The sequence below is a fragment of the Balaenoptera musculus genome, chromosome 20 (assembly GCF_009873245.2).
Source record: "Balaenoptera musculus isolate JJ_BM4_2016_0621 chromosome 20, mBalMus1.pri.v3, whole genome shotgun sequence".
NCBI classification, from domain to species: domain Eukaryota; kingdom Metazoa; phylum Chordata; class Mammalia; order Artiodactyla; family Balaenopteridae; genus Balaenoptera; species Balaenoptera musculus.
In genome coordinates, this window is record NC_045804.1 from 50,181,928 (window position 1) to 50,196,950 (window position 15,023).

Genomic DNA, 15,023 nt, shown 5'->3' on the forward strand with positions numbered 1-15,023 from the left:
GTGGCTTCTGCCTGCAGCCGTGGTCCCGCTGAGCCCCAGGAGTGGACAGCTTGAGCAACCATAGGAGCAGTGGAAATGAACACACTCGGTCACAACAGGTCACCATGCGGTCATGTGTGTCAGCTGCAACAGGGAAGGGCCTGCCCTGCCCACCTCCCAAGAGCATCTAGTCTGCAGGGAAGTGAGTTATTATTCCCTCTGTAAATGAGTAAGTTTACTTTGTGGCTTTACCAAACTGTACCTTTGAGTTGGGACTGACCAAATCAAGTTTCCATGTTTACCTTGGAGCTCAGGTACAGCTCAGCCATTCAGTAAACGTTTACTGACAGCCTGTGGGCCAGGTGCCACGTGGGTGCAGAGAAGAGATTGCATCCTCACTCACAGCTAAGAGTCATGGGTACGCACACTATGTGCTCCTTAAACGCTGCATAGAAAACACACACGCTCATGCCTATTAAAAGGTTTATTTTCTTCTTTATGCTCAGAAGCAAAGAACTGGCCTTGCCCCCCAAAGGGTCTCATCCTGAAGGAATGGGAGGCAGAGATAGTGACAGGAGGGGGTGTTGGTGTGAGGTTGAATGTGGGAGCTCTTCCCCCCCCCTTTCCCTACTATCCTCTTCAGTGTCCCCCTCCAAAAAATTTAGGTACGAACCCAGCTTGCCACCCACTGGGGGGCTGGGGAAGCACAGCCGTAGTCAAAAAATTAATGCCCACGATCCACAAGAGATGGGTCCAGTGTGTATCTGGTGGGGGATGGGGGAGGGAGGGAGGGGAGGGGTTGGCTGAGGAAGCCGCTGGGTGGAGGGGAAAGGAAGAGAGGCTGGGATCCCCCCCAGTGACGGTGGGGGTCTTGGTCCTGCCCCTGCGTCTCCCAGCACCACCCACTCCCTTCTTCCAGCCCCGCTTCCTAGCAGAACTGGTCGTCGTAGTCCTCGTCCTTCATCCCCTTCAGCCGAAGCCGGGCAAAGTCCTCAAACACGATGTCGTCATCTGTGGCATAGCTTGGTGGTGGAGAGGAGGGGTGAGGCGAGGGCTCCAGCCCTCCTTCTCCACCTCCCACTCCCCTCCCGGAGACAGAGGCAGCCATGGGGCTGGAGGTATTTGCAAGAAGGGACAGAGAAGGGCAGGTAATCGGCAGCTCACAAGGCTAAGTCCTCTCGATTGGATGCTTCAACCATCCCTCCCCCAAAAGAGAAAAACAATGAGGGGCAGAGGGTAGGTTTGAATGTTACAGGGATCTCTGTCCAAAGAGAGTCAAAGCTCGGAAGGTAGGGGGTGAGTCTCTTACTTGGTATCAAATTCAATGAGGTTGGTGTCCACAGGGGCATCTGTTTCAGGAGCAGCTGAGGGGAGGAGGAGAGAGGCGGGGTGGGGGGTTGCTGAAAGGACCGGCTTTTTTCTCCACTGGCCTTGCTTCGGGCCTTCCCTGGCGGGGCTTGGGCGGGTGGCAAGCTCACCTGACTGGGGTCTGGGGAGGGTGATGTGGTCATGGGGTTTGGGGTGCATAAGAACAAAAGGCAGCTCCACAGAGACATCCCTGGGGAGAGAGAGAGGCACCGTGAAGAGATGACAGTGCAGAGCCAGAGGAAAGCCCTGCGCCATCGCCCCACCCCCAGGATTCCCCGGCCCCAGCACTCACCCGCCTCGAGACACCACCAGCTTCACCTTGACCCTGTAGGACACCAGGATTCCCAGCACCTCCTTGTTGGCACCCTCCTTAACGCTGCAAGTGGGAGGAGGAGTTGGACCAGAGCCCGTTGCACTGCACCCTAGGCTGGTCTCGTGTAAGGTACCCGGCTGCGTCCTTCCTCTCATCTTCTCAGTTCTCTCCAGTAAAAGCCCAAGTCCTTGTGACCCAGCAGCCCTGCACTGTCTTGCTCTCCATTAGCCCTCTGACCTCACTTCCTGCTCCCACGCTGGCCTCAAGGCCTGCTGTGTGTGGTCGTGTACAGAGGCGCCAGCGTGGGTGAAATCCAGCCCACACTTGCCGGAGCTGTTCCTAGAGGCACGGGGCCCGTAGAGGCCAGCAGTGGCTCTGCGGCCCCTCCTGCCGCCTCAGACACGCGGGGCCGCCTGCCTCTGCGTCTTTGCGCCTGTAGTACCCTCTGCCCGGAGGGCTCTTCCCCTGCGCATCCACAGTACCTACTTCCTTCACGTCTTCCCTCAGAATTCACCTCTGGATTACGCACCCCCCCCCCCGCCCCGCACCACCGCCGCGGCTTTATATCTCCTTTCTCTGCCTTGCTTTTTCTCAACACCTATGACTAAACATGCTCTGTATTTTGCCATTTATCTGATCTGTCTGGCCTCCGTCTCCGAGAACGTAAGAGATGTTTTGGGTCTGTCCTGTTCGCCGATAGAGCCTGGCACACGCCTGGCGTGGAGCGAGTGTCTGTCTCCTGTGCTGCAGGACTCCCCTCCCCCAGCCCCCCTCACATGGTGCTGGACGCCAGGTTGGTGTCCTCGTGCTTGAGCTTCCCGTCCAGGGCAAGACCACGCTTCTCCCGGTTGTTGCTGAGCAGGGGGGTTATGGTGTACACCTTACAGAACGTGGAACTGGGCGACACCTGGTCACTGGGGGGTGGGGGCAAGAGAGCGAGACTCTGGGGGCGCAGATGGGGTGAGGGGGCAGCTCCCCCGCCCCAGCAGCTTCTCCCCCGTCACTAGCCCCTGCCCTCTTTGGGCACAGGTCACAGGGAGTAGGTTTTGGCTCGACCTGCTCAATAAAATGAGCAGCTCAGAGCCACTCAGCTGGAGGAAATGCCCTTGTAAGTGGAGACAGTTCGGGAAGAAATGCCCCCCAACCTCACGTTCCCTGGGCCTACTCTTCTCCCCTGAGGTTGGGACCCAGGGCTGTTGTGCTACTCACTCTTGTTCGATCTGAGCCACAGGACACTTGTACTGGGCGGTGCTGAAGAGGCAGATGTCGGCGTACTGTCTCACTGTGGGGTGGGGTAGGGCCAAGCAGCTCCGCATGGAGTGCCGGCAGCCCTCCCCCCAACTCCAGACCCAGGCAAGGGCCCGGCCCCAGCGCATCACCGCCTCTGCCCCTCTGATGACCCGCACCCTCCCCCTAGCAGTAAACCCCACCCCCATCTCATCCTGGGACAGACAGCCTGAGTCCTTTGAGCCCCTCGGGTCTCCCCACTGGTCTATGTCCTGGGGCTGAGCTGATGCCTGAGGCCACATTTGCAGCAACTCCCTCCCCTAAGACCCTTTTCCAACCCCCATGTCCTACCAGAGACTTTGATCTTCTTGACAGTCTTGGTGGAGTTGTTGGTGACGTGGACATTGACATTGAGGGTCTCCCCATGGTAGTACAGCTTTTGGGGGGAGGGTCAGGTTAATCGGATCTTTTTTCACTGGTCCCATTATTGGTGTGCCCCCCCCCCCACACACACGTTGCTGGGCCTCCTCCCTCTAAACCTAAGCCCACCCCCAGCTAAGGCGGCCTCCTTTAAAAACACCATCCTGACATGTGGCTTCACCCCTCCCCCCCGGGTCTGCAGCACCTGGGTCCCCACCCCACCTCCTTGTCCAGGGAAGCCTCAAGGTGGAGGGACCGGTCAGACATGAGGAAGTGGCGTGTGGTTTCAGCCGAAGGCTGGGGGCCGGGTTTCTCTGGGGCAAACTGCACCTTTCGGATCACCAGACGCACAGAGTTCCTGGGGGCAGAGATGAGGGGTGAGAGGGTCAGTCCTCAGATGCCCAGACACTGGCTCCCGCCTCCCACAGGGGCCTGGGGCTCCTGGGACCCAGAGGGAATGGTCAGACCTGAGGGGAGGTTGCTTCTCTCACCTTTTGTGGCTTTTCTCTTCTAGTGATTTGGCACAGAAGGCTCGAATCTCAAAGTCTACCCCACAGGCCTTGGGAGGGGGAGAAAAGGTCACATCTTACACAAGGGCTCTGCCACTGTGGCCACTCCCTTCCTTCCCACTTCCCTGTCTTGGGCATGGACTCTTGCCCCATCATGGTCTGAGGAGCGTAGGGCCTGGGTCTTCCGCCTCTGCCTCCCCGAGGCCCGGCCCGGCAGAGGCTCGGTCCTCGCTGCACAAGGTGAGCCCCTCTACTCAGGGCCGTGCAGGTCAAGAGCAGGGGGTGTCGCAACTGAACAGGGACCATTCCATACACCCACTGCCATCGGGGACATCTCCCTATCCTTAGTCCCACCCTGACGTCTCCTCTCCCCCCCTCGGGTGTGTCCCCGGGCTCCTGCTGGACCCTGTTCCTCCCGTACCTTCCCTGTGTCCTCTGGGCCTGGCTGCAGGGTGACGGAGCAGGGCAGGTTCTGGGGTATCTGTGGCAGAAGAAAAGAGTTCAGTTCTTCCAGAAAGCCCCGGAATCTTCCTCCCAATCTCAAGAGGCTGGAGGACTCCTGGGGAAGAGAAAGGAAAAAGGAAGGGGCCCCAGGGGGGAGGCAGAGAGGCAAGGGCTTCCTGAGTGCAGGGTGACCCTGAAGGGGGGTGGTCTAGGGTCCCTCCTCACTGTTTCTCCCAGACCTGCCCGTAACAGGTGCCTCACCACCACCCCAACACAGTCCCAGACGCCTTGCTCTGCAGAGGGTGGGGGCGTCCTCACTGTGAAAAAAAAGGGGTGGGCATGCTTGCCCAGCTTCCTCAGCAGCCGGTCCTGCAGGCGGGTGGGGGGCCGGGGCGGGTTGGGTGTTGGGGGGAAGGCCTGGTAGTTGGCGATGAACAGGTCCTTGCGGAAGGACAGGCCCAGGACATCCAGGTCTTCGCGGCCATAGCGGAAGGCACAGGTGAGGGTCACAAACACTGGCAAAGGTGGGCAAGGTAGGGTGGTCAGGAGGCCCCCTCCCGCAGTCCCCCCACTTCCTAGCAGCAGCTGCTCCTTCCTCAGCAGCATAACACCTGCCTGAATCCTACTCCCGGCTTCCGCCTTGGCCCTCTGTCTCCCCAGGGCCCCTCTCAGTGCCGCCCGTTTCATTTCCCCACGTCCCCCTTTCGCTGCCTCCCCTGGGGCCCCTGGACGCGGGGCCAGTACCTCTGCGGTCCTTCAGGTAGTCAGGGTCCACTAGCACCACGCCATCTGGGAAGGGGACACATGAGCTCAGTTCCTGTCAGCGCCTCTCCTCCACTCCTGGGCCCAGGAACTTCCTCCCCTCTTGGGGCACGTGATGCCACTTTCTGGGCACACTTACCTACAGGATCCACTTTGTCCAGGTGATCTACGAAGTCCCGCTTGCCCAGGTACACGGTGAGCTGAGGATGTAGAGGGGTCACAGGGAAGATTGGGTAGGCGGGTGGCAGGGCTTCAGAGCCCTCAGAAGTGGCTGCCCTGACCCTGGTCTTCCCAGGCTGGGGTATCTGAAGGAGTTTCTCCTGGTTTCCTCCCAGTAGGGTTGGAAGAGGAGAGTGATGGGCTTTGCCGGACTAGCCAATCTTGAGGCTTTTTAACCGCTCCCTAATATCTTTTCGCACTTCTGAACACCAGTTGGGTGTGTGTATGTGTGTGCATGGGTCCAGGAGGACCTGGCGCTAGGCAGGCAGGCAGAGAGCCTCACTGCATGTCCTCAAGGACCTCGGGGATAAACAGGCCATAGCCTGTGGGGATGTTATCTGTTCCCAGCCCCAGGCACCGTGGGTTGGCTCCTAAGAGGGCTCCAGGCATGAGCTTCTGGCCCCTCCCCCTTGGTCTCACTTAGGGACCCGAACTGAACTGAGCCTGTCCCCACCCAGCCCTGTTGCTGGCTCAGGCCTTTGCGGCAAGGGGCTTCAGGAGGGAAGGAAGTCGGCTCTTAGCTGTCACAGGAAGTGGGGAGCTTGGGGCTGGGGATTGTCTAGGGGCAGGCTGGGCCTTGTGAGGGCCCAGGGGGGGTTGGGAGAAGCACTGTGGGAGACTCACCTTGCAGTTGGGACTCGACTTCTTGAAGACCCTAACAAAACAGAAAGGGAAACCCCACTGCCTCCCTCAGACTTAGCAGGGACCCCGGTGCCAGGACCTTGTCCCTCCCAGCCTGAGAAGCAGAGCTCACCCGAGATTCCTGCCTGGAGGCTTTGGGGCCTTACCCAGCCCTACCTGTTCCCACTTCTTCCCAGAAGGAAAGGTAACCAGAGGTCCTTAATACTCCCAGCATGGCAGCACCTCAAAGCTGGTTTCCATGGCAACGCCCCCCCCCCCCGTAGTTCCCCTCCTTCCATGGCAATGGCCACTGGTTGCCAGAGGAACCGCTCAGGCTCTTCCCAGAGGACCTCCCCCAAGGGAACCTGAATGGGCAGGTTGCAGTAGTGTCTGTGTAAGGCCTAACTCTCTTTCCATCTCTGGTCTCCACCTCCCACAAGAGCTGGAGTACTTGAAAGAGCAATGGCTCTAAAATGGTTTCTATTATGGGCAGTACCTAAGTGTGACCCTACTCTCCATTAACCTCCAACTGTCCCCATCTCTGATCTCAGCAGCTTAAAAGCTTATTTGTCTTTCAAGGCCCAGCTCAGGTATCACCTCCTTTAGAAAGCAGATCCAGCCCAGACTCTGGTCACTCCCTTTTTTGGGATTCCTGTCACACATTGTTTATGCTTTACCTATGGTGTGATAGCGTGCAAAAGCAGTTAGCTGTGTATCATCTATCTCACTAGATAGACTGTGGGCAGCAGAGGCCTTATTAATTTCGGTGTCCCCAGCACAGCACCAGCCATGAGACAAAGATGATGATGCTGGCTAACATTTATTGGATGAATGGTCTATGCTCAGCACTGTTGCAAGTATTTCATGTGTGTTATCTCATTTAACACTCTTAGCAACCCAATGATGGAGGTCCTAATGTTCCCATTTTACAGGTGAGGAAACTGAGGCACAGGAGAGGTCAAATATTTTACCTAAGGTCACAGAGAGTGTAAATGGTGGAATTTGGGTGCAAACAGGTATTCTGGCTCTTCATCACTAAACTATTGTACTATCCTGCCTCTGTTATTGGCATTAGGTTTGTTGGAGTGAAGGAGATTCACTTTCCAGTTGCTGAAACAATCTAAGCCTGGACTCCACCCATTGCTGGGAGGGTAGGGAGGTGTCTGGCAACCCCTATGTCCTGGCCACTTGTGGGCCTATTCTTTGCTGCACCATCTTACTCCTCCCAATCCACTCTGCCTCCGCAGTGATATCTGTGAAGGGTCCCCAGGTAGTAGAAATTGAAATCCTGCCAACTGGCCCATCCCTCCTCCAACTCCACCACCCTAGTTTTTGCTATAACAACTTCACATGCCCCTTCTCCCCAGAAGGCCAAGCTATCCAAAGACTATTAGGCATAGGGTATGGAGGCCCCCAGGTATCCCCATCTAATAAAGAAGAGCAAACATTGGTAAGGTGGCAGCTAGGATAAGCACCCTATCTCCTGTCCCCACTTGGGGGCTGACTGCTGTGGCATCCTCCAGCTCTCCCTCCCCTTTGCTTCTGGTTTTCCTCTTTGTCCTAGTGTTTCTTCCTATTAGGAGTACTGGCAGAGGGTTGGGACAGCCACAATTCGTTGGACAACTGGAGTGTGGCTCTGGGGTAATTGCCCTGAAGCAGCTGCAGGGCACCTGCCCTTTGGATCCTAACCCAGCCAGCCTCCTGCGGGCTAGGGAGGAGCAATGTGTATACTGAGGTTGGCGTGACCAGAGAGGTACCCAGTGAGGTGGCGGGGGGCAGCAGAAGCAGATGCCCCTTCACACTTCCTGCTATTCTCTCCATTTCCTGTGGCCCAGAATTTGATGGGGGTGGGAGGAATTGTGCCAAGTCAGCAGTCCCCCTTTGGTCCATCCGTCCCCCTCCCTGAACCACATAACGGAAATCTGGGGCCTCCCTCAAGTCAGCAACTTCCCCTTTCTCTGTGTTTAACCCCTAATCCAGGACACCAATCCTCCCTCTGATCATCTCTCCAATATCAGTTGACTTGGTGCTCAGAAACCTGTGCTTTTCTACTCTACGGGTGGGGAGTGGTAGGGCTGGTAAAATTTTTTTGCAGAACAAGTGACAGATCAGAACCAGGCCCCCATTCCTGATCCTCTCTGGAGAGAAGCAAATAGCCCCAATCTTTTTCCTCTTTTGCTCCTGATCCCCAGGGACTCAGGCGTTCACCCACTGCCCCCTTGGGGGTGTTGGGTCACAACAGGAAGTGGATTTTGCTAGAGACCAAAAAAGAGAACTCGGGGTGTCAGTGGAAGGAAGGAGCCTCGATTGCACAGAAAACATCCGGGGAGTGGATGGCGTGCCCAGGGCAGATACAGCCTTCCCTCACCCCCGGGAAGAGGGGTCAGGCCCAGAATCGGGAAGGGTCGCCAAGCACTCTGCTCCACCAAGATGAAGCTGTTGCTCCTAGCAACCCGGGGGAAGGCAGAAGTTTGGAAGCGGAGCCACCCGGCCCTTGGGACAGGTTGGGGCAGCCCGACTGCCTGTGGGTTACTGGACAGGAGGCTTTCCAGTGGCTCGGCATGAGTCTAAGGGGGATCCCCTCCTGGCATCCAGCCTGCCCATACCCGTCCCCTCGGGGCCGGCCACCTGCTCCGCCCTCCTCCGCCCCTGCATCGCAGCCTGTACCGGAGTCGTCCGGCCCCCACATCTCTGCGAGAACCCAGATGCAGGTTTCCTGATCCCCTTCAGCCCTCGCTTTCTGCAGGGGCTGTGGCATGCGTTCCCCTCATCATCCCCGAGGACCTAGGCGTGCGGCCCCGGATGGCCGTCCCCTAGGGACCCAGGAGTCCGACCCCCGGATTCTCTCCCCCGGGTCCCTGTCTGGGGACCGTCCCGGCACCCGCCCCGAGCCGCCGCCCACGTCCCGCCGCGTGGCCCCACCTCTCTTACCTGGTCCCGGGTTTCTCCCCCATGGTGCGCGCGCCCGCCGCCCGCCCGGTTCGCGGCTAGCTCGCAGCCTCCTAGCTCGCTGCCAGGTCCCTGCTCCTCCCCGCGCCACTGCGCACGCGCGCCCCCGCTCTTTCTCCACTCCCCCCTCCCCTCCTGTCCCCCCCGCCTCGGATCCTGGGGAACCGAGGCCAGATGCGTCAGCCCGGATCGCGCGCGCCACGGCGCTGCCCGCCCTCTCTTCACAGACACGCGCGGTGATTGGCTCCACCCGCTCCCCTCCGCGCTCCAGCCCCACCCTTGCCGAAGGATCCCTCGCCGGCGCGCGCTGTCCCTACACCCTGCTCTTCCCGCCCATCTCTCCGCCCCTCCGCACCCGCTTAGGAACTGATTGGGCCTCCTCAAACGAAGGCGCCCGCCTTCCAGGGGATTGAAGCCCTCTGATTGGCTCCCTGCATCCTGGACCCTGCAGGGGTCCCCTCCCCTTTGTTTGCTTTCTCAGTGGCGGTGGAGGCGAAGGCGGTGGTGGGGGCGGTGGATGAGCTCAAGCACAGTCTAGGAAGGAGGATGAGGGGTGGCACACGTGGGTGAACGGTTCCAGTTGCGTGATACTCGCCTACTGCGCGTCGCTCACCCGCTCACCCCAGAGCTTGTAGCCGTCTTTGGCCCGCCCTCCCGCTTCTTTATTGTGGTGTGTCAGCTCCCCCTGGTGTCTGTCTTTGATCTTTGCAGGGTTACTTTTCCTAATCTCTCTTAACCACCCTTCTCCATCCGTTCATCAAAGCTAACATCCATTCATGCACGCCTGCATCCATCCATGCCTATTTTGTGCTAATCACTATGCTAGGCGATGGGGACCCAGACATGAATTAACATGGCCCCTGCCTTCCTCGTATGGTTGAGGAGACAAATAAAGAGGTATTATGATTCCAGGAAGGCTATAATAGAGGTATGACTCAGAAGACAAAGTGACTCCCAGCGCTTGACTGGGGGAGGGATGCAGGCAGTGCAGGCTGTCCAGAGGAGGGGACATTTGAGGACAATCTTTCTGAAGGGTGGGCAGAAGTTGAGAAAGGGTTTTCCAAAGAGAGAGAAAGGCAAGGGGCACATCCTGTTCTGAGGTGTTTGTGGGGTTAGAGGGCAGGAGAGATAAGGCTGAGGAGGATGGCTGGAACAGGAGTGTGAAGGATATTGTATAGCAGGTAAAGGAGTGAGACAGGGGCCTCCCGTGGAGGAGGACACATGGATCCAGTAGTGGTTTTTTTAAGCCAAGGGGTGGCTTAAAATCTTCCTAAAGGATGAGATTTCTCCTTTAGGAAGATAATTCTGGGCAGTGTGGAGGGTGGAGGGAGTGGGGCATGGCTGTTGTAGGTGAAAACTAGTCAAGGAGAGATGATGAACAGTAGAGTGGAAGGGAGAAAGGGGGCCAGGCTGAAGAGTCATTTTTAGGGCAAAATTGAGCGGACTTGGGGAGGATGATGGATGATGGACATTTCTGGACTTAAGGAGCTAACATATTCTCCTTCTTCCATCTCTTTCCCCATACTCCCCTATCTCCCCCAAATGAACTAACTTCACCCTTCTCCCTCCACTTCTCTGTGCAACAAAAAGTAATGTGCACAACAAGTTTCTGAAATCATCTTTAAGGTTCAAATACAGGCCTTACTAACCAGCTGCCACTTCCCCACCCCCAGTTCTCCCACCACCTTCTAAGCTCACTCTTCACACCTTTCGAGCTTTAGCTCACACATTTCTTTTAAACTCATGAATCACTTTTGTCAAAGGGTCATGACCAGAAGGTAATGAGATCTATATTGCTACATATCTAAAGTGATTTTGGAGCTGAAAGGTAGTGGTCTGCATGGCATGAAAGCTACTGTATTAAAAAAAATACTAATATAAAGACAACTTTAGAATATTAAAGAAGGCTGGAAAGAATGAAAGAGATACACCATATAATCATAGTGGGAAAAACCATCATTATAAAGACATCATTTCTCATATTGCCTATAAATTGAATGCTGTATCAAAATAACAATGAGACTTTATTGGGGGGGGGGAACAAGATTCTAAACATTATCAAAAGAATCAACTTTCACATATAGTCAGGAAAATTCTGAAAAATTGGAGTGAAGCACGCATTTGTCTTACCAGATAATTTTTTATGTTATGATAATTAAAATAGTGTTATTGGTGCAATCATACTAAACGTGGCAATGAAACAGAATAGAGTGTCCAGATAAACACCCACATGGTAGTATTTCAAGTCCATGGAGAAATAATGGCAGATTCACTAGATAGGGTTGGGACAATTGGCTATCCATTTGGGAAAAAAGTTATATCTCTCACACCTTAAACAAAACGAATTTTAAATGGTTTAAGATCTAAATGCACAGAATAAAACTATAAAAGTATTAGGAGAAAATACATGAGAATATTTTTATAACCTTGGAGGTTAGGGAAAGCCTCGCAAGATATCAGACCCCAGGGCTTGAAATAACAACAGCTTACACTTTATGTACAGTATCTACCATGTGCCAAACATTGTTCCAAGCATTTTACAAATATCAACTCATTTAATCCTCACAAGCCTATGAGTGAATGTTCTACAATATCCCCACTTCATAGATAAAGAAGGGGAGGCACAGTTAAGTAACTTGCAGACTCACACAACTTGCAAGAAGCAAAGCTGGTGTTTAAACCCTGCAGTCTAGCTCCAGAGTCTGTGCCCTTAATCACAACACCTTACTTGAAAAAGGCTAAGAAATTTAAAAATAACAAAATAAAAAGGCAAATTGGAAAAAACCCCTTGCAACCTTGCAACACAGATAACAGTCAAGAATACATTCCCTCATCTACAAAGAGTTCCTACAAATTAATAAGATAAACAACCCAATAGAAAAAGGGGTAAAAGTTATGGAAAGATAATTAATAAAGAAGGAATACAAATGTCTACTAAACATATGAAGTTACTCCATTTCGCTAATGATCAGGGAAAACAAATTGAAAGAAGGAGATATTCTTTTTCATTATTCAGTTGACAAAATTAAAAAATAAACCTAGTTTTGGTATGATGTATAAACTATAGAACACTGTTCTACATGGTTGGCAGGGGTGTTAATCGATGCAAACTTTCTAGAGGGCATTTTGCTTAGTTCTTGTCAAAATTAAAAAAGGCATTTTCTTTCATCCAAAACTCATTCATTTATTCACTCAACAAATATTTATTGAGCACTTTTTATGTGCCAGGTACTACTGTTCTAGGGGATGAGGATAAAATATTGAAGATGACAAGACCCTTCTCATGGGGTCTGTATTTTAGACAGAAGAAACAGTCAGTGAGGACTTCCCTGGAGGTGCAGTGGTTAAGAATCCGCCTGCCAATGCAGGGGACATGGGTTCGAGCCCTGGTCCGGGAAGATCCCACGTGCCGCGGAGCAACTAGGCCCGTGCGCCACAACTACTGAGCCTGCGCTCTAGAGCCCGCGAGCCAAAACTACTGAAGCCTGTGCGCCTAGAGCCCGTGCTCTGCAACAAGAGAAGCCACCGCAGTGAGAAGCACGTGCACTGCAACGAAGAGTAGCTCCCGCTCACCGCAATTAGAGAAAGCCCACGTGCAGCAATGAAGACCCAACGCAGCCAAAAAAAAAAAAAAAAACAAAAACGAAAACACAACAGTGAATAAGAAAATAAATTTTGGATAGTGTGATGAATTGTAAAAAAAATTAAATAGGGTAATGTGATAGAGGGTGATGGGGGTGAGAGTGGGAACTTCTTATAAAGGAGTCCTTTCTGAGGATGGCCAGATGGCGTCAGTCATACAGAGTCAAAGGAACGTTTCTCCAGGCAGAAGCAGCAGCATGTGCCAAGGCACTGAGGTGGGAATGGGCTTGCCAGAGGATAGAAAGTAGGCTAGTTTGGCTCAAGGATAAGGAAAGAGAAGGAGAGTGACTTATGTAGTATGTGTTGAGGTCACAGGTGGGTATGGGTTGGATCGTGGGGATTCTAGTAGGCCAAGGTGAAAAGATGGGATTTCATTCACATGATATTTGGAAGCCACTGAAGGGCTTTAAGCAGGGAGTGACAAGAACTGACTTCCATCTGAAAAGACCACTCTGGTTGCTGCGTGGAGAAGGGAGTACAAAGGGCCAGAAGGGGAGCAGGGAGAGCAATGAAGAGGTCACTGCAGGAGGCTAGCATAAGAGGCCACGTGAGAGAGAATGGTTACTTGGCCCAGCGTGTCACTGGAGATGGAGAAGTAGAGAAAAATGAACCCTACTGGGTAGTATATTTTGGAGGCAGAATGCCAGGACTTGAAGAAGGATTAGATAAAGTGCGATAAAAGAGGAAAAAAGATGACCCTTGCATTTGAATCTGGGATTTGAATTTTATTAGATTCAAATTATGAAGATTTTGTGTACAAAAAAATGCACAGAAGTATTAGGGTGTTCACTAAAGTGTTTGTATTTTTTTAAAAAAAGTGTTTGTATTAGTTAAAAACTGGAGCAGCTGGAAGTACTCAGCAATAGAATTGTGAACTCGTGGTGCGCCCATTTCATTGTACCGCGCCGCTTAAAAAACGGCGTAAAGTTGCCCACAATATGTATCGAGTGACAAAAGCCAAGTGCAGACCCCGCTCTTGTAAAATATACTCTGTATTTATGTGTTTGTGCATAGACTAATATTAGGAAAGTATACACATTACTGGGGGAAGGACTTGGGGGAGAGGGAGTTTCTCTTTTTACTTTATGCCCTCTTTATTGTTTGAATTTGTATTTGCAAGGCACGTGTATTGTATCATTTCTGTCGTTGTAAATGTAGTTAACAATATCTATGATTTCAGACAACGAGGCCAGTTCCTTAGGTATCAGTGATGCCTAGATCGAAAGTGTCCTGCGATTACGCTACGTTAAAGGCTAGCTTTTGGACTCCGTCGCCTGTAGTCCTGACCACGTGTTCTTTAACCGCCACTGGTCCGCCCTCCCACCCTCGACCCAGCCCACCGACCAGGCCTTGACACCCCGGGAACTAAACACCCACAGCTGGGGCGTCCCGGCCCTTCCACGCCGCGCATGCTCCCTCCCAGCCGGCGAGCGGACTGCAAAGCGCAGGACCAAGGCCCCCTCCTCACGCCCCCTCCCCTCGAGGAGTCCGTCGCGGGGTATTTGCGTCATCGCGCCACGCCACCTCCAGAGCCCGGGTGAAGATGGCGGCAGCCGTTCTTAGCGGGCCGTCTGCGGGCTCCGCGGCTGGGGTTCCCGGCGGGACCGGGGGTCTCTCGGCGGTGAACTCGGGCCCGCGTCTTCGCCTGCTTCTGCTGGAGAGCGTGTCGGGGTTGCTACAGCCGCGAGCTGGGTCCACCGTTTCTCCTGTGCACCCCCCAGTCCGCTCGGTCCCACATTTGCCGGGGCTCATGTGCCTCTTGCGGCTACATGGGACGGTGGGCGGGGCCCAGGTGAGTCTGTAGCCCGCAGGCCCACGGCCCTGTTGGAAGGTTGGCGCAGCTTTTGTGCACCGGGGTCTTGGTGTACTGCAGCTGCAGTGGAGAGGTGGAGGGAAGGAAAGCTGGGGGCAGAAAGCGGATCCAGGTATCACTCTGGACGAGATTCACGCGTTTCTCCTTTATCAGCCGTGAGTCGAAGAAACTCGGAAGAGGAAGGGCCTCGTTTTCTCTACTGCTGGGCTATCGGTAGACACGCATGAATGGGTTCGATCCCAGGCCCCGTCATTCACTAGATGTATGATCTTTAGCTTCTTTTTCACCCGGAAGTATCTGTTTTGGGGCTTGTTTCGACTGAGTGAATGGATGTAGTCAACAAATATTTATTGAGCTCTTACTGAGGGCTAAATCCTGGGCGCTCCAGTTATAGATGCGATGGCGATGAACAAAATGTTACAAAACACTATGAGAATTGTATAGTAGGGACCTCTAACCTAATCTGGAAAATTGCAGAGATTTTCTTGAGATACTGGAGTTTAAGTTGAGATCCCCAAAGATAATCATAGAGTTGGGTAGGGGAAGAAAATAGGAGGGGCGGTTCAGTCAGTGAAAAGCTCATGTGGCAAGGTCCTCTGGTAGGAACTGAAAAGAAGGGCATTGTGCTTGAGGTTCAGAGATGGAGGGGAAGAGAGTGGCCGCTATGAGGTGAGTAGGCAGTGAACAGATCATGCAGCGCTTTGTAGACTGGTTTAGAAGAGTCCTTTGGATTATACACAGAATAGAATCTAACTTC

At 53.7% G+C, this 15,023-nt stretch overlaps 2 protein-coding genes across 5 annotated transcripts in view; one reads left to right on the forward strand and one right to left on the reverse strand.

The window, feature by feature from the left end:
- PELP1 (proline, glutamate and leucine rich protein 1) overlaps positions 1-15,023 on the forward strand; it is a 45,381-nt gene that overhangs the window by 8,063 nt on the left and 22,295 nt on the right. Inside the window, exon 1 of one of the 3 annotated variants that reach the window (XM_036837677.1) lies at positions 13,896-14,245. The exons of the other annotated variants lie outside the window; for them this stretch is intronic. Coding sequence (XP_036693572.1) covers positions 13,997-14,245 — 249 coding nt within the window. The 5' untranslated portion in view covers positions 13,896-13,996. Of the gene's footprint in view, positions 1-13,895; positions 14,246-15,023 lie in introns of those variants that run through there. 3 annotated transcript variants of the gene reach the window in all.
- Positions 280-9,008, reverse strand: ARRB2 (arrestin beta 2). Of its 2 annotated transcripts, none has more exons than XM_036837682.1 (15): positions 8,794-9,008; positions 5,866-5,896; positions 5,162-5,222; positions 5,005-5,049; positions 4,579-4,775; positions 4,238-4,297; positions 3,799-3,866; positions 3,530-3,665; positions 3,239-3,323; positions 2,870-2,942; positions 2,437-2,574; positions 1,640-1,723; positions 1,458-1,537; positions 1,289-1,379; positions 280-1,001 (listed from the first exon to the last, which is right to left on the reverse strand). In XM_036837682.1, exons 1-15 carry the CDS (start codon positions 8,814-8,816, stop codon positions 908-910), a joined length of 1,266 nt encoding a protein of 421 aa, XP_036693577.1. In that variant the 5' UTR covers positions 8,817-9,008; the 3' UTR covers positions 280-907. The 2 variants fall into 2 exon arrangements, with proteins under 2 accessions (XP_036693577.1, XP_036693578.1); XM_036837683.1 differs by having other exon boundaries at positions 449-1,001; positions 1,289-1,343; positions 8,794-8,891.

Excerpts from the sequence above, each read along its gene's own strand:
- ARRB2 (XM_036837682.1), bottom strand. The coding sequence starts at position 8,816 with ATGGGGGAGAAACCCGGGACCAG. Across the intron at positions 4,776-5,004 it reads CTACCTGAAGGACCGCAGAG|TGTTTGTGACCCTCACCTGT; the intron begins GTACTGGCCCCG and ends CACCTTTGCCAG. Across the intron at positions 1,724-2,436 it reads AACCTGGCGTCCAGCACCAT|CGTTAAGGAGGGTGCCAACA; the intron begins GTGAGGGGGGCT and ends TCCCACTTGCAG.